General features: G+C 37.9%; 1 protein-coding gene across 2 annotated transcripts in view; it reads right to left on the bottom strand.

Annotated features, from left to right (window-relative positions):
* The window catches only part of BRAF (B-Raf proto-oncogene, serine/threonine kinase), an 83,450-nt gene that overhangs the window by 38,920 nt on the left and 22,019 nt on the right, over window positions 1-22,511 (bottom strand). For both annotated transcript variants that reach the window (XM_063154114.1, XM_063154115.1), the window contains exons 3-6: window positions 17,411-17,674; window positions 3,441-3,544; window positions 2,627-2,729; window positions 965-1,113 (exon numbers count right to left, since the gene is read on the bottom strand). In XM_063154114.1, the coding sequence (XP_063010184.1) occupies window positions 965-1,113; window positions 2,627-2,729; window positions 3,441-3,544; window positions 17,411-17,674 (620 nt within the window). The remainder of the gene's footprint in view (window positions 1-964; window positions 1,114-2,626; window positions 2,730-3,440; window positions 3,545-17,410; window positions 17,675-22,511) is intronic.

Genomic DNA, 22,511 nt, shown 5'->3' with positions numbered 1-22,511 from the left:
AACCCCAAAACCTCATTGATTAAATTCTAAATTTAACAATAAAGATCACACACATTAAATCTGTAAGATATGTTAAAAGTATTATTTACCTCACAGAGGATCTAAAGATCATGCCTTAAATATAAACTTTGTGGAAATTAATTTTTTCATCTTTTAGATGGAATTGTAAATATCTGATTCTTCAAGAATGCACAACTTTTATCTATCAGTACATAAACCTACACCCTGACCACAAACTCCAGAGATGCCAATGGAAGCAGTTACAAATATCAAATTAAACTAAAATTAAATTCATTCTTGGTGAGAAAAATAGCATTTTAAATTATTCCTTATACAAAAATCTATTTAAAGGACTTAATAGCCTCTGCTGAACTAATCAAATAGAGCAGACCTGGTTTACCCCAGATCCTAAATCTACATCAAAGACTTATTTAAACAAATAGTTCAGTAACTCAATCCAAGAACATTGGACTGTTTGGGTCATTCTCTTTTATGTTTCTTACCTAGGCATTAATCTTGCTAGTAGATTTATTTTCAATTATTATAAAACCAACTGCAATTTCACTATTATCAACTACTGTCTCTTAACATTTTTTCAGGTTGAAGAGAATAAAGCCACAGCTAAATTTTAAACACGGCCCTGGCCATCACACAATAAAGAACCAGTTTTGATTAATAATAACAACTGTGAACAATGAGTAGTCTGTCTGACACAGTCAAGTGCTCAGCAACCCTATTCATGCTTCAAAAAAAGCACTTCATAGACCAGCAAAGAAATATGAACTGGTTGTCTGAGCTAGCACAGAAAGAGTATGAATTAAACAATCTCACAAGAACAGCTAAACTCCTGTATTTTTTCAGGCACCTCCTCTGACTTCCTGAATTACAGACTTAACACAAGAAATCACTGACAGCTGTACACTTGTTAAAAGGCTCAACTTGAAAATCAATTGTGATTACTTACTCAAGCTGGTCATAATTAACACACATCAGTGGCACTTCTGTACTACAGCGCTGGTGGAATTTGTAGCCACAGGTCTGGCAGCGGAAGCCCTGGAAAAGCAGCTTCCGACAGAAATCGCAGAACGCTAACGTGAAGAACGTTTTTCGTACCTGCGTTGGCAAAAACAGGCACAATTACCTGGAGCCCTTCTGTAAGCCCAAGGCAGGCTGTTTGCTTTTACCTCCCCCAAGTGTACTTAAAAGTCTCTTTTGTGATGCTGGAGCTACAGTTTTATGTATCAAACAGATTTACACAAAAGATCATCGCCTCCTTTTTGAAATAGTTTTCCTGCACTAAAACATTCCTTCAACTGTTTCTTGGAATTAATGCTTCACAAGAGCAAAAAACCTGAAGCAAAACTTCACTATTATCATGCTAGACACAAACATTGAGAATTTATTTGGATACAACCTATAAAACCAAAAGCTGCTGAATTACTATTTCATATTCTAACTTTTCCAGAAGGCAAAGGACATTTCTATCTAATACTGACAGGACTGGAAATACACAGGCATATCGGTATATATATATATATATATATATATATATATATATATATATATATATATATATATACACATGTGTGTATATACATACACACACACATACATACATATGTATGTATATATAATGTATATATACATGTGTATATATACATATATTAAAACTATAAATATATATATACATATACGTATATACATACACACACATATATATTATATACACATACACAAACACACATATTATATATATATACAGGGCTTCAATGTATGGTTATAGCTATAGTTGTAATTTTGACTACTGAAACTCAGAAACATCCAGAATCACAAAAGGGTGATTGTGCATCCTCCCCTGATTATAGGGGGGAAATGATTTAGTTAATTTTCAAATTAAGCAATACCTAATGTAAAAACACATTCTTAGTTCTATTATTACATGTAACAATCAGAATTTCAGTGGGATATAAAAAATGTAAGCCTTTTACTAGAGTTCACCTAACTAGCCATAACTCCAACTGCCTGTTTGAGCTAAATAGGTTGAAACAGCTTGCAGATAGAATTTTGCTGTGTTTTAAGCTGAAATAGGTGGTCTTTCTTTCCCAGTATGACAGACATTATTTCCAGGATTTTGTATGTAGCTGGAAACATTTAGACAGATTCTGTTTAGCAGCTTCCATTTACTTGGTGCCTTATCAGGTCAAAACATATTTGTGCACTGCATCATTGATGATGTCAGCACTGCTCTGGGAATAGTTAGTTCATTAGTTAATTGCTGCTGCAGAGCCAGCAGGGAGGCCCAGAATACATTTTATAGATACAGCAATACAAAAATAGTAGATTATTACAGCTCTGCAATGCAGTACTGATATAAACCCCTTACATTTATAGATTTTAGAGGGTGTATTCCAACAAAACATGAAAGTTTTAAGGGTGATCAAGTACCCTAGCATCACTTATTCCAAATACAATTCTATCAAATTCACTTAAGCTACTGTGATTAAAAACTTCTTTTGCAACTCCCACCACATCCCACAGATGCAAAATATTCCAAGTTGGCAATTTGAATTTGAAAGTATGAAGTTGATGTAACCCCACTCAGCATCTCACAAGACCCAGTACATACGAAATTGTGTGTCGTGAGTGGCACGTTCTCCAAAACTTCCACATGCAACTCCTCTCCTGTGAGCCAGGAAATGTCTGTGTCCCAGCCAATTGGCTTCTTCTCTCTAAAGTGAAAATAAGCCTCTCATTAGCATCAGCACACAAGCCCTTGCATGTCTCTTGCCAAAGTTGTGAGATCAGCTAAAAAGTTACACTGTGGGGGGTTGCTACCCAGTCTAATTGCAGGAAACTTTAGAACAAGACGTTAGTCTCAGTACATGGCAAACAAAGCACACCTTCCCTGGACAAACTGCAGGAAGGAAATGCACTTTTTCACCAGCTCCAGTAATGGCCAATTCCTTATTTCCCACATGGCAGATGGCTTTTTGATCAAATGAAGTGTTTGTGAAGGTACCTGTTGTGTAAGAGTTCCACAGAGATAACTAATTGTGCACATGAATATACAAATTTTTAGGGGTGCAAACTTGTTTTTTCCCTCCCAAGGGAACTCTGTCCTTAGTTAAGAATGCATTATAGCCAAATTAAATAACACCAATAAGTTAACACAGCCTATTTAATACTTGTTTGGTTAGCATGAGGTGGATTAAACGAGTGTTTTGCCATAATTTCATATTACTGAATATTATGCCTGAGCCTTTTCTGAGGAGTTACACATTCTTTTCAACATGTCTATGACATGCAAATTGTTTAGTGTGAAGTGTGCAAAGTATCAGAAAATTCTGAACTTTGTAAACAACCTCTGGATAGAGCTGACCATCCTGGGTAGCTCCAATAATTGATTCTAAGAGCAAAAAAGCATCCCACACAAGCCATACCCATCTTGTATTCTGTAAACAGCACAGCATTCTGGAATAAGACCTCTCATCATCAGCGCTTTTTTTAGGCTGTCTCGGACTGTCACTCCACATCTTGCTGGAACCTAGAGGTCAAATACAAAAGAAATTAGTTAAAACAAGTTCCAATTTATCCCCCAAAACTGATGCAAACATTTGACCCTCAAGTGCTAAAACCCACTCTTCAGGATGCTTTACAGATTTGTAGGTCAGAGTTCTCCAAAACCTTTTTTGTATCAAGAAAAATTTTATTGGTGAATAGTATATGAGGAAAAAAGCTCAGCTAGAGGAGCCAACAAGCTCTACAAATCTATTAACATTTAGAACAGAATCTTCACTCAACTCCAAAAGTGAATTTCCAACTTTCTCAACTGGAAGAAATTGGCACACAGATAGCTAATAACTACATACAGCTTTAATTTTACAGGCTGGCCTGAACATAAGTGGGGAAACATGCCAAGTGAAATTAAGTGAAGGAACTAACTTGGACTGCACTCAAAAAAACATTACAATAAAATGTAAATATTTTATTTTCTATTTCTAAAACAGAAGATAAGCATGCAAACAAGTGAAACAAAACAGTCATCTGAGTCAGGCAGACCATCACCTCTCACTTTAACCTATATTTGTAACTCTACAGATACATCTTACATGAAAATATATTGCTCTTTTCTGTTTCCCAGCTTGACAAGTTTAGATAACTAAGAGGATGAGAAGAATGGAGGAGCATATTAAAACTAGCCAAATCAAGAACTCCATACTATGTAAAGGTATTTTCCTCAATTCTAATTGTAAGCATATCTTATAAGTAGATCATCTCTAGGTAAACCTGTGATTTAACAGTGTATAGTGTCAAGTCATAAAGAAAGAATACATGAGCTGGTGATTAAGTGCAGTTAAGGTATTGAATATTATGTACTAACTATTTTGAGAACTCAGTAGTGAAAATATGTAAGTCAGGCACTGTACACACTATGATACTGCCTATAATCACAGACAGTACCTTGGACACAAATCAGAAGAAAAACCTACAAACTTAACAAACCTGATAAGTGTGTCTGAACACCTGAAACTCAAATCTAGCTTGCAAGTGGCTTAAGCCAGAGCACTCAGTAGCCAAAAGCAGTCTTTTAATCAGCTTCAACTGGCTTTGGATCAGAGCCTAGTTTTTGTTCCCTGTGTTTAAATTTCCATGGGTATTTAGGGGCTCTATGTCCTACTTAAGCATGACAGTGCAAAGTAGCAGCCTGTTTCAAGTAGCTGTGTGAACACCACTTGAGGTTACACTATATCCTGCATTTCTAGAACTCAAACACATGCGCTTTCAGAAGACACAAATTAAAGGAATATTTTGCTTCACCATCATTTTCCCATTAACAGGAGAGGGTCTCTTTACAGGATATTTATGTATTTCATCTGGTCAACACAAACATTTTAAAAAAGATTATTTTTCTGAATTCCTTGAAAAAAACCCACCCTATAGCACAGTTCTTTACACCCTTGATACTCAGCCTTAGGTGACTTTGGTTTACACATTGTATTCTTTTTTAATACATCTTTTTATTGCTCTAAGTAACTCCTTAGAAAGGAACTCCTCTCCTTTCTCCAAGGATGGAGGGTGTGACTCATTCTTTTATACAAATGTTGAGTCTAAATTATGATTGTTGTATTGATACAGCAAAACATCTATTAAAGATTTGTCTTGACCTGTAAAGGTGATTAGAAATTATAAGTGAAGTTGTATTATTAATTCTGTATTATGTTACTTTTAAATTGCACAACATTGATTCTGCTTGTAGAACTCATATACCATTCTAATAATAAATTCTGCACTATGCTAATCCAAGTGTCTTGTTAAGAAAATAACTCTTTAATTGTCTCTATGATTTAATGCCATCATCATTCTGCCAAAGACCCCTAAAAGAACTTGTCTGTCCCCTCAGTGTTCCTCTCCATGCCTCCAACATATATATTTACAAATAGAGTAAATATTTTTAGGAATCTGACTGAAGTCTCTGAGCATTCAGGTGTGCTCCACACTCCCCCCCACATTAGATCCAATCATGAGCCACTTTGATGGAGGAAGCAGGTGTTCTTTGGCTCAAGGCTATTTTCCCTCTGAGTATAGCTCCTGCTGGATTGAGGTTGAGTCCCCACAGACAATTCATGTCTACCTTTCCAGCAACCTCATTCACTTCACCACTGACATCCACAGTGGCAGAAGAAACTGAAATACTGCAAAGGTGGTGGGCAGATGATGGGGACAAAAAGGGGAATGAAAGAGCCAGGAAAGAGGCTGGGCATGAAGGAGAAACGGGAGGAGAGGGTCAGGACAAACTTCAAGAAATGAACATGCAGAGAAAGCATGTGTACACTCAGAAAGGGAATCATGATCAGCAGGTAGGTGGGAATCAAACAAACAAGACAGAGGGAGACAGACTGAAGAGCTGAGGCTGAGGGCAGGAAAAAACGATGTGAGGAACCACCTTGCAGGGAGAACTGCTTGCCAACACCTGGGGAAGTACTGGAAGTACATCCTGAACAGGAAGCTGTGATTGGGAGAAAAGGTGGCTTGTTTTGGACAAGGACCATCAGGGGGAAGGAGGTGCCTAGGAGCAGCAACAGAATCCAGCATAGAGCAGGAGGAGGTTCTAGCTTAGGCAGAAAACTCCAACAGAGTTAAGTGTTAAAAGAAAGCAGGTTAGTAAAATCCTGACCAGTGTGAGGGAGTGGAACAGGACAAGAAAGAAAAGCCAAGCAGTAGGAAGATTACTAACATTAAAGAAGAGATAAGCAGTCTTGCAGTCAGTGGAAAACATTTTCTTCCTCCAGCACTGACCCTCCATAAATGACATCATCCTCCAGTAACTCATGAAGCAAAGAAATGCATCAGGAACCTCCAAGTTCCAATGCTATTAATTAATTACACTGGTGTAATTCTTTTTCCTTTTAATTTTGTCGACAACAAGATTTATGAAGTTACATGGTTTCTTTTAAGAGATCAATAAAGTTGGAAATACAAACTCTCAAAATTTGGGAAGTATCAGAATGAAGGTTAGCTACAGCAACAAAAGTGGAATAGGACTATGAAAAATGTGCATTAACATCCTGCTCACTAATCATTTGCTTTTCCTCAGTATTATTATCCCAAGGCCCCTTTATTAAAATCCAAACCATATTTATGCAACTTGCAATTAGAAACATGGGTAGAACATTTGTTCTCTTCACTGCCATTTGCATCACGATCCAGCTAAAACCCAAAGAACTGCTTTTATTACTCTCAAAAACCATCATGATCCTGAATCAGCATCACATTTAGAACATTCTCTTACAGAACTCCCGAGCAGAGAAACATAAGGCCAAATTAAAAGAACTCAGTGCTAGAATAAGTCCCTGTAGTATTGATTAATCATTTTCCCAGACTGGTACAGCATGGTCTGTCACCATCTGTGCATGAAGCCCTTCAGCCCCCTCCTTCAGTCCCTACCAGCACCTGCTGCAAAGCAGAAATCTCACCCTGCAAAGCATTCCCTCTGAAACCTCTTTTTGTCCCCAGCTTCTCTTCACCCCCAAATTAAGGCAAAGTTAAAGAAAAAGCTGGTTCCAACACAGTGATTTGGAGATCAACTTAGACTTTAGAAAAACAAAACCCAACCCCATTCCTGCCTAACAGACTCCTGCTGACTCCAAAGCAGGAGTTTGGGAAGAGCTTCTTTCTCAGCCCCAGGCAGAGGGAGGGTGTGTGGCCCCCAGGCTGGGAGGGGAGCAGGGGCAGGAGCCCTGCATGGTGCAGCCCTGCCAGCAGCTCCAGCTCGGCAGGAAGGCACCAGGGAGAGTTTATCAATTCCATCTAGAGTTCTGCCAGCATTCCCACAGAGCACTTCAACTGAATCACATCAGCATTTTTTAACAAAATCAGTTCCCCAGGAGAAAATTTCTCATCTACTCCAAAATACACAGCACTCTTATGCCTGCAACCCAATACACTGAACAAAGCTGGCATTTTATTGAAACATAGAACATTTAAAATATTATTTAAATATTATTTAAAATCCATTTTGTTTGCACAGACCCATTATCTCTTGATCCCTCTCTTTTATAACTTAGAGAATCTAAGTGTTTCACAACGGTTACCACCTAGAAACTCATGTTACTAATCTAGGGGATGTACTCCTAAATTGTGATTGTTAAGGGCTTTCTTTTCAGGTTACATATATATATAAGATTTGTGGATCAGAAAAGGCTTAGGTTTTTATAGCAATTAGTAAGTTGATTCAGCAAGCAACTTTCAAAAGTGAAGGGTATGAAAGTGTGGGCTATATAACTCTAAGGAACAGCACAGAAGCCGCCAACACAGACTGCTAGGTGTGTTCAGTGTGTAGATTAATAATATACCAGAGAAGATAATTTACTTGAGCATCCTAAATTGTGTAAGTAGCAATTCAGGGAAACACCAAAACACATGCTTAAGTTTGCAAATATTAAGCCTCAAGGAAAAAAACTGAAAATTATTCCAGATTGCAGATATTCTCCAAGCAGTCTTACTACCTAGACAGATTAAAAAGAACTGTAGCCCTTTACGTCCCCATTTCTTTTACTCACCTGAACTATTTCTAGGGACAGCATTTGTAACAACATTATTGATATATATATTTAGTACTGCAGCCACAAGTATTTAAGCAATGCATAATAAATCATTTATTTCTGTAAATCAGGTCATTCCCAATTCAGTAAGAAATTCAGGGCTACATCCCTAAATAACTCTTACATCACTTTTCTAGCATCAGACTAGAAACTGGCATAGTCTCAGTAAGCTAAAAATGCTTCCTTACACCACCATAGTTTCCAATGTTTTAGAGCAATAAAGACACTGAGAATCACTCCAAAAAAGCAATGCCAAAGTATTCTCTGAAAGTGGAAAGGCTGGTCAGCCCTGAATATCCAGTATTACACTTCTCTAAACTAGTCAGCTGGCTTTATTTTTCCCTCAGCCCAACACTGTCATTCAGCTCACTCTGGCCAAGTGTAACACATGTACAGAATGTAAGGTATGTGTAACAGCTCAGAGCTTCAGAGCACTTCCAAACAATCAAGCAGACTACTGGGTACAACAGTGGAAATATGCCAAGTGCAATGGATTTCAAATACCACTTCAAAGTATTTATTTGTTTACCACAACACATACAGCCTGAAAGACCACACTTTATTCCTCCCCATACCTGATACCCAGGACTAAAACATTTCAGCCACATGCTCACAGAATTCAACGTGTTGGGAGAAAATTAGGCTAAAGTATACTTTTGCCAAATAATTAGTTGTAATTAGCTATACTTTTGCCAAATTAGGCTATATTTTTGCCAAATAATTAGTCTGGCCTTCTAACATGGAAAGTTTTCTGGTAAAATCCAAACATGAGATCCACATTTAATTTCTCATCTCACTTATGGAGGATGAACACTTCACCAAATCAGTCATTTACTTCTTACAGCACTAACAGATAAAATTACCCTCATTTGTGGCAAAAAGGACATAAGATGGCACTGAACATCACATCCTCTAGAAAAGAACACAGCTTTCAGAAACAGCTGTTCTGGATATCAGGACATGAAGCTCTGTCCAGCTTCCAGGAGAAAGTAGCAAGAAAATACATTCTTAATGAAGCATATTAGTGAGACAAATGAGAGGCAGTTTCATTGCATTAAATCTTGTTTCCAAGGGAAATTGATCAGAATTTATCTGTTTTACAAAGCTGTTACCATTCAATCAAATGCATTCCATTTAACTTGCAAAGACATGGGTTACCAGCACCCCTTGGCACCTCCAATGCAATCAAATGTAAGACACAACAGACTGATTTATGTCAGTGCAGAAATATTTTCTCAAGAATACAACATCACTCAACCACAGTCGATGAAACCTACTGTGCCTAATGAATGGCCTCCATATATAATTTTTCAAACTTTTGAGAGACAGTTCCAAACTGTGTTCAGAAGAGCACTGATCATTTTAAAGGGGACAGTAGAGACCAGATCACCTTCAAATTTTTGTTAGGGTGAGTGTCAGTGGCAGAAACTGTGAAGGCTGACAGTGACCTATTAGTAAAATAAAGTTTGGAAAATATGGCTTTAGATTTCAGACTTGCAAGAAATGCTCATCCAGGAAAATATCTGTAGCCACTATATGGGCACGAAACCCCAGGACCTCGTGGTTTCTGTTCAAGACACAAAAAAGACAGCTGGCTGTTCCCCAAACCAAAACCCACATGCATTACAAATTTAAGGCATAAAACAGTTTAAACAAATCTTTGTAACAGAGTTCACTTTTGTAGAGTCCTGTCTCAGCTGATCCCACTCCAAGTGCTTTAAAAGCAGCGTGGAGGCAAGAAACTACAGCAGAAGGGCTAAAATTCACATCCTTCTCTAAGCTGTTGCAACTGACTCTAAAACCAAATGGATGCTTCCATCCTCAGGTAGTACACACATTCCCTACAAACACTGAAACTCCCCTTGGCTAGTTTGCTTAAAAACACAAGAAGCTTGAATTTAAGTATGACTTACTAGACATGGAATTAAAATATTTATTATGATCATTTTCAGATTTGAGACTTGCATTCCATTTCACTGAGTGCCTGCCTAGCACATTATGAGGTAAAGGAAGCATGTTCCAAACAGTATTTTTTTTCTAGCATTCATTACTTTCTACAGCCAGACTTTCCATCTCATGAGGAATCACTAAACACTCCTTACTTGAGTAAAAACCAACAATCAGAGTTGCACATGGCATTCCAGATGACAAGTCATCAGTTTTCTAATGGCAAGTTTTCAATATTGTTTCACTTTGCAATCTAAGACAGTGTGTCAATAAAACTGTAGTAGATTAAATTATTCTCTTTTCAACACATATGCCTTTGAATTTATCCAGCATTTGAGGGTAGTTTGTGTTGAGTTATCCCTGGCAGGCAGCTAAGCACCACCCAGCTGGTTGCTGACTCCCTCCTCAGTGGGAAGGGAGAAGAGAATTGGAAGGACAAAAGAAAAACTCTTGAGGAAAGAGAAAAGACAATTGAATAAGTGATGGAATAAATTTTCCTAGTGATTGAGAAGTATCAAGTGAAGCTTACTTGAAAGTAAACTCCATTTACTTCATATCCCCAGACTGTTAATAAGATGCATAAAATTCCAAAGTATTCAGATCCATTCAGCAACCAACCACTGGCATAAGCTAAAAATAAACTCAATTTCTGCTGCTTGTTTGATACAACATGGGAGGTTTTAACTGTATTTTTGATTAGTGAAACCTAATCATGTCAGACCAGGTGTGCAATTAAAAGCAAGAAACTGGTTTATTCAGCTGCCTGAACATCCCTTCTCTGAATTTTCCTTATACTTGACAGGTGAAACTGGTAGGGCAGCTCAAATGCCTACAGAAATCCAGTGCTTACTACTCAGAAAGCTTGAGGCACAAACTCACAGCATAAACAACAGAAAGCAAGATGCAAATCTGAACTCAAAAGAAATGAATCAAGTACCAGATTTAAACACAGAATATTTGAAGGATCCCAGTTGTGCATGCATGATGAATTAATTTATGCTAAGAATTTACATAGAATAAAAATAGCATATTCTTCTAGTCTTCATGACTGCAGAGAAGATCACATGATTGCTTGCCTAATTAAAAGGCAGATGTACTAATAAACCAAGGTGTGACAAGACTGAGACACTCTAAGAACCGGTCCCATGCACAGCATTCTCAGTCCTGTTCAGCTTCTTTAACTCTTAAACATACAAATTGTCACTTTTAAAAACTCAGTCTCACATTCACATTTTGAGAACTTCCATGAACTTTCCAACAGATGTTTAACTATGAGAAGCATATGAAGCATACCAACACAACACCAAGTGAAAAAGCTTTACTGGCCCAGATTTATGCTGAGTTTTTACACAAAGTACCTCTAATTACTCTTAAACTTCAGAATAGCACAAAATAAAGAACAACCAAAATGCACACAATATTCTATAGTTTAACATAGAAAAAAGGGTAACTTATTTTGTGACCTGAAGTATTACTTTTGGTTTAGAAGCTACCATGGAAATTTTCTGACGTTGTGATGGGTGATAACACACAATGATTTGAACCTATCAAGAATCTGCAAACAACTGAAATATTTGGAGGTCACCAAGCTTTCTCAAAACATGTACAACATCTGGGTTTTTTTTGTTCCCCCTTGCTTCACTGTCCCCACTCCGACCACTACAGACAGATATAGAATTCAAAGTGACCAAATCCACTCCTTGCTTATGCTGACAGAGATGGCATTGGAGCTGGGAGAGGATCCTTTATAAAAGTAACTGGGGAGAGCAGTGGAGACTCCTTACCACCCTCACTCCACCCAGAGGGCCAGAAGACATGAAGGGAACATTTCCTTTGGAAGTTGGTGATGTGCAGAAGGCAGCAACAAAGCACAGGGATGAACCCCAAGACCTATCAGCACCTGATGCCTTTCAAATGCCCATCACTCCTCACACTTCAACAGTTTTCCTGTAACTTTCCATGCCCCATATTATCCTTCAGGAGAGCTCATTTGCTTTCAGACTGTTTTTTCCCCCACTCCAAGTACTTGTCCAAAAGGGATTTCCTGGGTAATCAAAATCATTCAGGGCTGCTATTCCTCAATTGTATGATCTTGTTCATAAAGTACTTGAGTTAGAAGCCCTCTTACTGCAGTTCCTTCTTTCCTAGAATTCTCTCATTCTCTTCTTTTACTAGGACTTCCCTACAACACCAAAAACATCCTAATATTGTTCCTCTGCAGAGTCATAACTAGTTTTAGCTACCTGTTTTTATACCAGGCCTCATGTTAAATGGTTTTTCTCAGAAGCCCTTATTTCACTTAAAATAAAGTAGCATGTGGCAGATTTAAAGATCAACACAGAACATGATTACTCACACTCCACATAACCATGTCCAAGGAATTCTAACCACAAGACACAAATTTCTGGTATTCATAGCATAAATTTAATGGAGGCTGGACAGAGGGCTTCCAAACAGAAAAGACTTAAACTCATAAAATTCCTGAGTGACAAATAGTTCAAATTTGGAAGACAACCCATGGAAAATATCATACATGCCTGACCTATTCTTGTGCTCTTTCATTGTGACAGAGAGATACTCCAGATATGTCCACAAAATGTTGACTCCATTCCATGTTTCAGAAAGCTTTCCTCCAAGAGAGGAAACCAGCCTCACCTGATGGGCCATGGGAGAACTGTCTAAAAATTCTTGCTAGTGCCTTAAAGGAGCAAGCAATCTAATTGGAGAAATCTCTAAATAATTTTAACTATTTTGCCAGCTTTCACAGAGCAAAAACTGGAACTCTTCTTGTAATTGGAAATGTAGGTTTTTCCTTATTCCAAACCTACCAGTTAAAATTGGTGCACGAAAGATTCTGTACCCACATCCTCAAAAATTATTCCCCCAACACTCAAGGAAAAATATTAGGGGAAAAAGATAAATCACACAACTTCAAGCAATCCCACAAAATGCTTAAATCTTTCCCTACATGCAAATACCATATTCCTGTATTCTTTATACTCTTAGAAAGCTTTTTTATACTAATTGCCTAAACTCCTTCAGTTCATTTTAAACTTTTTCCATGTCTCCTTCCTCTTACACAAACCAGAAGTTACCCTCTTTGTCCTGTACCTCTGCATCAGTTGATAATCACCATTCTGCTTGAATTACTGTCCCATCTCAACAACCAGGTATGTGTCTACTTCTGTTCATTTGTGTGAGCACTATCTTATGTCTCTTTTCTTTCTCTGCATGCACATTCAATCATACCATTTGGAAAAAAAAAATCCTAATCCACACCACAACTAAGAATGCCCAAGGCCATGATCACTGTTGGCTCCATGCATTCCCTCAGAAATCTCACCAGTAAATATCATCTACTTCCATTCAAGACTACCTCCCTTCCACCAAAACCAAGTTTTAGCATGTCACAAACAGACTTCTGGCAACCAGCAGGAGATGAGAGTTTTTATACTTTGCTTCCACCTCCAAAAGCTCTCCCTTAATTAGCAGATTTGTTACTACGCACACCACAGACATTTACATTCCTAACCCAAACAAGCTTGAAACCACTATTTCCCAAAATTTTGCCACTGCTTGTATAAGCCTCATCAACTTGTTCTACAAAACAATTTTTCATCTCAGGTAGACTTGCACCATCTTCTATTTTTATGACTTCAGCATCCTTCTCTCTGGACTAGAACAAAATGAACAAACCCACCCGCACAGACTTATCTGAGTGACATTTGTGTGGAATGCTTCTCCAAAGGATGTGTGACTTGCCAGTAGAACAAAGCCAATAAGGAAAGAAGTACACATGTTTCTCTCTCTGCATTATAGGGGATAAAATTACCCCAGCACAGAGAAGAAAAAACAATCTGTTGTTTCTTCTAGGAGGTTGTTCACAGAAAGAAACTTCTCTTCATCCCTTTCCAGGACCAGGACAAGGAAAACAATCTTTTATTTCTGACACCACTTAGTCATTGATTCCCCTCCAGCTAACCAAGCCAACTATTTGGTTTTGCTTTAAACAAAAAAAGCTACTTTTGAACTCTGTCCTGCAGTCAGCTGCATCAAAATGCTGACTTCAAATGATCAGCAGCAGTTGGCTCTGACCAGACCTGTCAGGCTTTCAGATAAGCACCTTCACACCTTAGGAAAAAGTTTGTCCAACCTCTGCCTTATCATGACACACACAAAGAAACTTCCCTTCAGCACCACAATCACATTCACCATGGACTCATTTCTTTGTACTCCAGCAGTTTCCTTAAATTATATTTTGAACTGGAGTCAGCTCCAACAGATGTATTTGCTTGATCCTACATAAACAATAACACATAGAGAACTCTCAACTACCAAGGCAGTTGCTAGTCAAAAATGTAAGATATGCAAGCAACTCCCCCCCCATTTCCTGCATTTTTAGCAGCCCTAAACAAATACCAGAAGGCTGTTGTAGTACTTGGGGATCAAAGAAAAAATAATGGTGTTGGCTCTCCATTACCAACTCAATTCCAGTCACTTTAAGTCAGTTTAAGAAATGTCATGGCATTCCCAGACAAAAATACACTCCTTGGGATCTGACAACATTTCTCCCCTCCTGAAGTGAATTGGAAATAGAGACTGAAATTATCGTTGTGATATTAACAAGATTTTCTTTCAGAAGCAGATATTAATTGAAAGCAATTCAGGTTGAGGTGGGGAGGAGATTGCTGCAACACTGGAACTTTAACAGTATCTCTCCCAGCCACCTGCTTGATTGTAGAACACACCAGCCTTGTTCTAACAGCCATAGGAAATGGGAACTAGGGCAAGGAGAAGGCCCTAATAGCAGGTACCACATATTTTCACAAGGAAGCTCCTTCCAGCTCCAACCCATCACAAGCCACCCTGTACACTTGAGCATCCTGAACTAACATCCCAGCTACATCAGCAAAGGGCTCAGCTAATGGGCACAACTGGGACACAACCAGTCTGCTTTAAAAGCCAAAGGTTATGAAGGAAGATAAACGTGTGCAACACTTCTCAATCCACTGAGAGAATGAAGGAAGCACTCTCAGAGTTCAGTGAAAAATGCTGGATGCTTTTTTAGGTTAGTAACCCATCATCTGACTGCTGGCTATTAAATCTGCACTGTGGATCACAGAATCTTAGATTGTGGCACCCAAAAGTGCACACAGTTCTCAAGGTGAGGCCACATTTGTTTAGAGGAGAATCACATCTCCCAACTAATTAGTGATGCTGTGCTTGACGCACCCTAGGATTCAGCAAGCAGCCGCAGTTCCTTCTGGATTGTCATTGCTCCTGGCATTTCCTTAGTTTCCAACAGACTACATGTAGGATCAATAAACACTGAAAACAAAGGAATTACACTAAGAGTCACCATATAAGAAATTCCTGACTTTCTCATTAAAATGATCACTGGTTCAAGTTTCAGAGAAATGAACTGCAGCTCCAAGGCCAATAACCCCCACACTCAAGAGCTCTTATAAGCACCATTTCTCAGCTCTAAACCAGAGATACTTTATGAGTATACAAAAGGAAAATAAGAAAACAAAGTTCAGCTTAGTAACACAACTTGATCCAAGCTGTGTAAAACTGAAATAAAAAGAACCAAAGCAAGCTGGAAACTAGCTGCAGAGCTGGACCTGTAAGGCAAATAGTGTTAATCCTCCACTAGAAAGCTGGAGACAGAAGCAAGAGCCTCTCCCTGACTACACTCAAGTTAAACCATGTTTGCCTGCCATATCCCAGAAAGAGCATCTAGTGCTGTGAAAAATAAAACAGGATTGAGGAGGAGGAGGTAAAAAGGGAGAGGCAAAGAAGCAGAACAAGAGTATGGCTGATGAGGGGGAAAGAATAAGAGTAGAATTACACTATGTGGGTTACAGGACAGAAGAACACATAAGAGACAACATAGGTAACACATAGAACAGTGCAGGAATTGATATGCTGTGACTCTTTACAGGAAAGAAACAAAACCAACTTATGAGCCCCATGACAGAGGCTGCAAATAGCCTGTCAGGGTGGGACAGAACACATGAAGAACCCAGAGTCCCTCCAAAATCCAGGACCTTCTCTCCAGATCTCACTCTGCGGGTAGTACTGTGTGCTTAGACCTGCCTCAACAGGCAGACAACAGAATCAATTGGCTTTACACTGTACATTCTGCACAGTGGTCACAGAACTCCCACTCTAAGTCAAAACCCAAATATTTTCCATTTTCAGCAATCCTGAACAATTAAGCAATAAAAAAAAAAAAGTCAGGTGAAAACAACCGCCCTCCAATGTTGTTCCTACTACAAGTCTTTTGCTCAGTGAGGGTGGCAGGGAAAGGGTGAGGACATGTCCAACACCCAGAACTACTCAGTTGATGTCTTCGTTTTACCAGCAACTCAAATTCAACAGAGTAACAATCCAGAGATAGCTGACACCTGACTGACTGCTGCAAAATGTTCTGGTTTGACAATTCTTGTCCATTCATTTCCCACCTTTTCTGGAAACCCTGCTCCCCCGCTAAATTTCGATTATGTACTACCTTGCAAAACAGAGCCTAGACTACGGCTTGTCAATAATTTCAGGTATCACAGTTTGCAGTCTATTGTTCTAAAGGACATATCAAGGCTCTTCAGCTGGCAGCTCTAAAGGGATACAAAAATTCCCTTCTCTAGCAGCAAAAAGTGAATTTACTCTTCCATGACAGGAGGAGTCACTGTAACATTGTCAAAACTGATAAACACCAGGTTCCAAGAAGTTTGTGAGCAACACTTTCAAGCCCTCTAATTGCAACTTGTGTCCTTCCTCTAATCAGCTCCCTACACAAGACCTGAAAGCATCATCGTGGTGTCCATACAAATGCTCACCATGGTGAGTGGGGAGGAAAAAATAAAAGAAAAAAAACCCCAAGCAATTCTGCATAGCCCTCCTAAGCTGCAAGAGGCTCGTTCTTGCTCTAAAGCATTCAATGCTTCTAGTAACTCTGATAACATAGAAAATGCTTCCTCCATCTTGCCCTGTTAAACTAATCAATAGTTTTGTATAAGACAAGAAATAGAGTTTATTGTCACTTTCTAACTATTGTAAAATGGTAAAATACTACTTATCCAATAAAACTGATTTGAGAAAAAAATTCTTGAGGTATCTTCATCGTTACAAAACTCCTTTTAAGTTCTGTATTCTATATTATTGCTATAATGGACTTTTATGAGTTAATCCTTTCAAAAACACTCAACAGATCAAAACAACTGAGTGCAGCAGAGCACTGTGATCATGACACTTCTGACCTCCACCCAGGTATATTTCAGCTCTTAAATTAACTTTTACATACAGAGAGAGAGACAGAGGAAATATTGAGGTTACAAGTATGTGAATAGAAAGTGACTCACCACAGTCCTTTGCTTGTTGGGCAGGAAGACTCTAACAATGGGCTTCTGTGGAGACTTAGGGTTATTCCGTGACATATCAGCAGGGTTTTGATAAACTGAAAGGGATGAAGGTGCTACAGAGAGGCTAGAGGAGGATGATGATGCAACTGTGTCTGTTGAAGCTGAACTGGAGACAGAGAAATCAGTTCCATTCCCCATGGATTCCAGTAACTGCTGCTCTCTCTGCTGCAGAGCATCAAGCTTGCTGGTGTACTCTTCATAGGCCTGTGAAGGAACAGCAGCTGTTTTAATCATGTAGCAGCCTCAGACAAAACCAGACATCTAAATTCAGAACAAACGTCAAACAAAACACTTCCTAAAGTAACACAAGTTTCCCAAGAATATGGACAAAATGGTCTGGTCAAACTTTTCAGGATACAAAGAACATCATGTTAAACCTTCTGAACCAACAAGTTATGTTTAAATAAATTAAAGGAAGAAAAGGATTGAAGAAATCCTAAGTCACCATTTCAAAGCACCTGCACTGAAGATTCTAGTTCACAACCACATAAAAAAAGACTTTAACCAATATTGTCAGCTGCAATGCTGAATTACTGTGCTCCAGATAAATTCATCATTCTGTTGGAATGACAGGTAAATACTTCTAATGCAATAATTAAGAGAAAGCTCAAACTTGCCTTTTATCATATCTGACTCCTCACTGTTCACTATCCTTCACCTCTGGCACTATCATTTCATATTAAATAGTACAAAATATGTTTTTCTGTTAGAACACAAATTTTGCCCATTTTAAAGCCATCCATAAACATGTAAAAGTGATCCTTTGAAAGTTTTTTAACATCTTTTCAGCATGTTTACACAAAACCCACTTATGCAGATCAAGTTTCTTAAGGAAACAAAAACATAAATAATATTAATTTTGCCCATTAAGTCTTTATTAAATGTAGTCAAGTTAAACATATCACCAAGATCTATAAAACAAATATATAATCAGTATATATTTTTCTTTAAAGTTTGTTATGCACAACTTTGTAACAAGAAAACTTTGATTGATATCAAATACTAGAACCATTTCTTCAGTATATAAATTAAAAAAAAACCTGAATCAGTTAAACAACATGTGTTTCACACTACAGAGGCGTGTCAGTGTTAACTGACATATTTATACCTTGTTTAGACCTTTACAGAAAAGAAGAAACAAAGATCTTCCAAACCTAACATGTAAGCAGTAGGGAATGGAATTTTCTACTTCCCTCCATAGCAAGAGCAAGATCCATACCAATATGCATAAATTCTTCAGTGATATTTTCCAGTATATTTATACAAAAGAAAACTACTTTCTGGTTTCTGTATTTTTTAATTACTTATTTTACTTGATTTCCTATTTTTTTGTTTATGATTGTTGCTAATTAAAGTTACAGGAGAACTGAACTGACCAAATGGTCTGAAGCATCTACGTGTGGAAAAAGATGAATAAAGAGAAAAAACAACCAACTTTTAGTAGTGCAGCCACAAGTACTACATTTTATTGGGAATTTATTTCTCCAGGTTAAATGTGCAGGCTCATCTAATCCAAACTGCTCTAATTGTGTAAACAATCCATTTTTAAGAAAGCTTTGCATCCTCCCAGGATGGACATGAACATCACAGCTGCAAATCCTAAATTTTATGGGTTCCACTTCTGATAAACATAGGTTAGTTGTAAGCAACTGAGAATTATTTAATATTTCTTTTAAAAACTGAAGATGTCTAGCATTTCACAAATAGACCCCAAACTCTGAGACTTAAATCGAAAACATTTTCACTTTACCCAACTGTGTTGTCAAAAGTAAACGGAAAGATGACCCAACTATAAATAATGGCATTTTTTGGCTGTACAGTAACACATGTGTCTCTCCTACTTCCAGGATCAACTTTGCATGGAAACTTGAGTAAAAGCTCCATGTGTCAAGAATTATTTTCAGTAAACAAAAATTAGGGAACATAAACTGTTACCATTTCACCAATACTGTTCTAAATACTTACTTCCCTTACTCATGAACATTGCAAAATATTATTCCAACACACGCAACGTTACATTGCTTCCGGACGCTCATGGGTTTGGTTCCTTCACAAAATTACACACAACTTTCAAAATACTCAATCCTACAATGTTTATATTGGCAGCTTAATCTGTCACTAATGCAAACCAAAGTCAAATGATTTATCTTAAGAGAATAAACAATGAGTATGGAAGGCTGGGACACGCAGCTGGCTTTGGGTTCTACACCAGTGATTTCTGCAAAAAGCTCTGTATTTTTTCTGAGAACAAAAGCTCTCAAGTACCATACAGCTACTTGGTGTCACAGCAGAAGATCCCACAGTAAAACATAAAGGAACTAGAAATGCATTGCTAGACTTTAAAAACATTTTTCTCTTTAAAAAAAATTCTTCTTATACAAAAAGAGCTACAGTACATGCAGGAGAAACAGAATATCACCAATAAATTTTCATTTCACAAAGGTTAAGTACTTTGAGGAAACAAAGTTTCATCTGATGATTAGCACCAATAGACTTTACAAAGACAACAGCACCAATTCAAGACAGAATTATTCTACAGAGTTAAATTCAAAGATAGTTACACCAGCAAAGCTGACCTATGGCAAGTATTTCTAGCTAAAAGAAAAATCATCTTGCAGATTTGGCCTATCTACCACTAAACTGACCTGCACCAGCACAGCCACTTTAGCAGACAAGCATCAACAGCTACACAAACCTTCCAAGTCCATCAAGGCTCACTGGGTCAACTATGAGGTTGATTTCTGACCATGTTTTTCAAAAACAAACTAAAAAGATTAAAATTAAGTCTGTACAGAATCAATAGCATGAAAAATATTAAGACAAATATTCAAACAAATCATTAAATTGAGGATTCTAAAGGCATTTCAAAAGAAAGAGTTTAGGAAATCTAGACTGCAATCCAATCAGTTTACATATCCCCATTAAGGAGTAAATGTTCTACATAAAACTTAAATCTTGCTTGATACAGAATGAGAAGAGAGAAAAGAAGGATCAGAAAATATCTGCAGAAGTCATCTAGTCCTAACACACATTTAACACAGAAACAATTTTCAAGTTCAATGAGGTTGCTCAGGGCCTTGGCAAAGCAAGCTTTGCAAGTCTTGAAAGATGGAGAGCCCACAACCATGATTTGTGGGCAGCCAGCTCCAGAGCTCAGAGCCCACGGTCACAGTGAAGAATTGTCTCTCATGAAATGAACTGATGCTCACCATCTGTGACATTGCCCCTTCCCCGTTTGCTCTGCAGGTCTGGGAAGAGTCTGAGTCTCTCTTTATGCTGAAAGAGCCTGCAGGTTCCTCCTGAAGCTTCTCTTCCCTGTGCTGAACAGCACCCCAAAGCAGCCACACAATTAATGAGTGGATGGGTGCCTCCTCATTTGCTGCTGCAGCCCAGTGTGCAGTTTGCTGCTGGGATTGTGAGCGTGGGTCACTGACAGCTCAGACCGCTCTCAACATGGTGTGAAGTTACAAAGCTTCATTTCACAAAGTATATATTTGAGAAATTGAACATTAGATTAAAATCTGCACAACTTGTCATTCTACACATAATTCTATGGCTATCAAAAACAAAACAAAAAGTGAGTTTTAATTATACTGCACATCAATATATTTGCACATCATATAAGTCTCATATGCGTGAGAACACCCCTGAGACTTCAACTAAGTAAAATGCAGCAAGGCCTGATAAGCTGCAAAGTCCAACTAAAGCATTACAAGATGGCATGTTTATATTCCATGTGCACACATGCCAAATAAAACTGCTGTCTTATTCTGCTGTATATATTCTGTAGTTTTAACTGTTGTATATACTCAGGAGCAGCAGCCTTAACTCTTAAATGTTGTCTGTCTTCTTAAATGTAAGACAACATTTAATTCTTTATTTAACATTTAATTCTTTAATTCTTCAGCAGCCTACTGACAAAATAAAACCTGACCTCAGAATTCAACAGAATTTTAGAGATGCTATGCAGATGTGCCAAAAGAGTTCTGTTGATGAGAACAAAGGATTTTCTCAAAAATATGCATTTCTTTTCTTACATATCGTTTATATTATATTTGAAATTTGGTTTTTTGGGCTATGACTAGGCTATACATTCTAGTGAAATCATCTAAGGAAATAAAAAGCAGCAAGTTAATTTTTCTTTTAAATTAATCTGTAAGAAATCCAAGTAGCAAGATATGATTTCTCCTTCTCTCTGCCCTCTACTACATCTGGTTAGAACATCAGCCCAAACTCAAGCAGGTAACTGTTTTTGCCATGCCCACTCTCTTCCTCAATCAACTTTAGGTAATATCCACATTTTGCAAGACTCAAAAGCCTAGACTACAGGTTCCTGGTTTTTGAAACTGAGATTGTGTTACTATTTAAAAGATGTCTGACCTTTTAGGCTGTTGATCAAACGCAAATCCCACTAAGTTAAACGGGAGCTGAAGATAGACAGTAACATACGTCACGATTTCTTCATTTAGTAAGACTCCTAAATCTGTACTTAGTCTAACTTTAGACACTCCAGATTTGGTCCAACATATTTGAACAGCATCTGTTAGGAGGCTGGTAAAAACCAATCTGAAATTCCCCAGAGGGCCACCAGGTTTCCCAGTGTCTATATGCAGCGTTAGCGTTTTCCTGGAATCCCACAGTCTGGAACAATCTGAGATTCATCACCAAGATCTATTTTAGACTGTATCTGCATGCTGTTGCAATAAGCATACTTCAGATCAGCAAAGTAATCTTCTTTAATTAACTAATTTGACCTCCTGCATGGATTCTTCAGTTATACAGGAGTAAGAAATTAAATAGTCTCCTGATGTTCAATAACCAAACTCTCAAAACTGAGAGTAGCAAAGCCTCTGAATAAAACACATTCAGGCAAACAGAAAGGCAAGAAAAAAATAAAAATCTCAGTAGCTGGGGGCAAACATACCTCTACCTCCACAATTCTCATTTTAAATTGCTTCCAAGAGTAGGAGTAAGAAAGAGAATGATTCCTTCAAGACAGTATTAGAAAGCTGACCGAGTTCTAAAACTTACTTTGATACCA

This window comes from Melospiza melodia, chromosome 4 (genome assembly GCF_035770615.1).
Source record: "Melospiza melodia melodia isolate bMelMel2 chromosome 4, bMelMel2.pri, whole genome shotgun sequence".
In the NCBI taxonomy this organism is placed as follows: domain Eukaryota; kingdom Metazoa; phylum Chordata; class Aves; order Passeriformes; family Passerellidae; genus Melospiza; species Melospiza melodia.
This window is presented reverse-complemented; position numbering and strand designations above follow the sequence as displayed.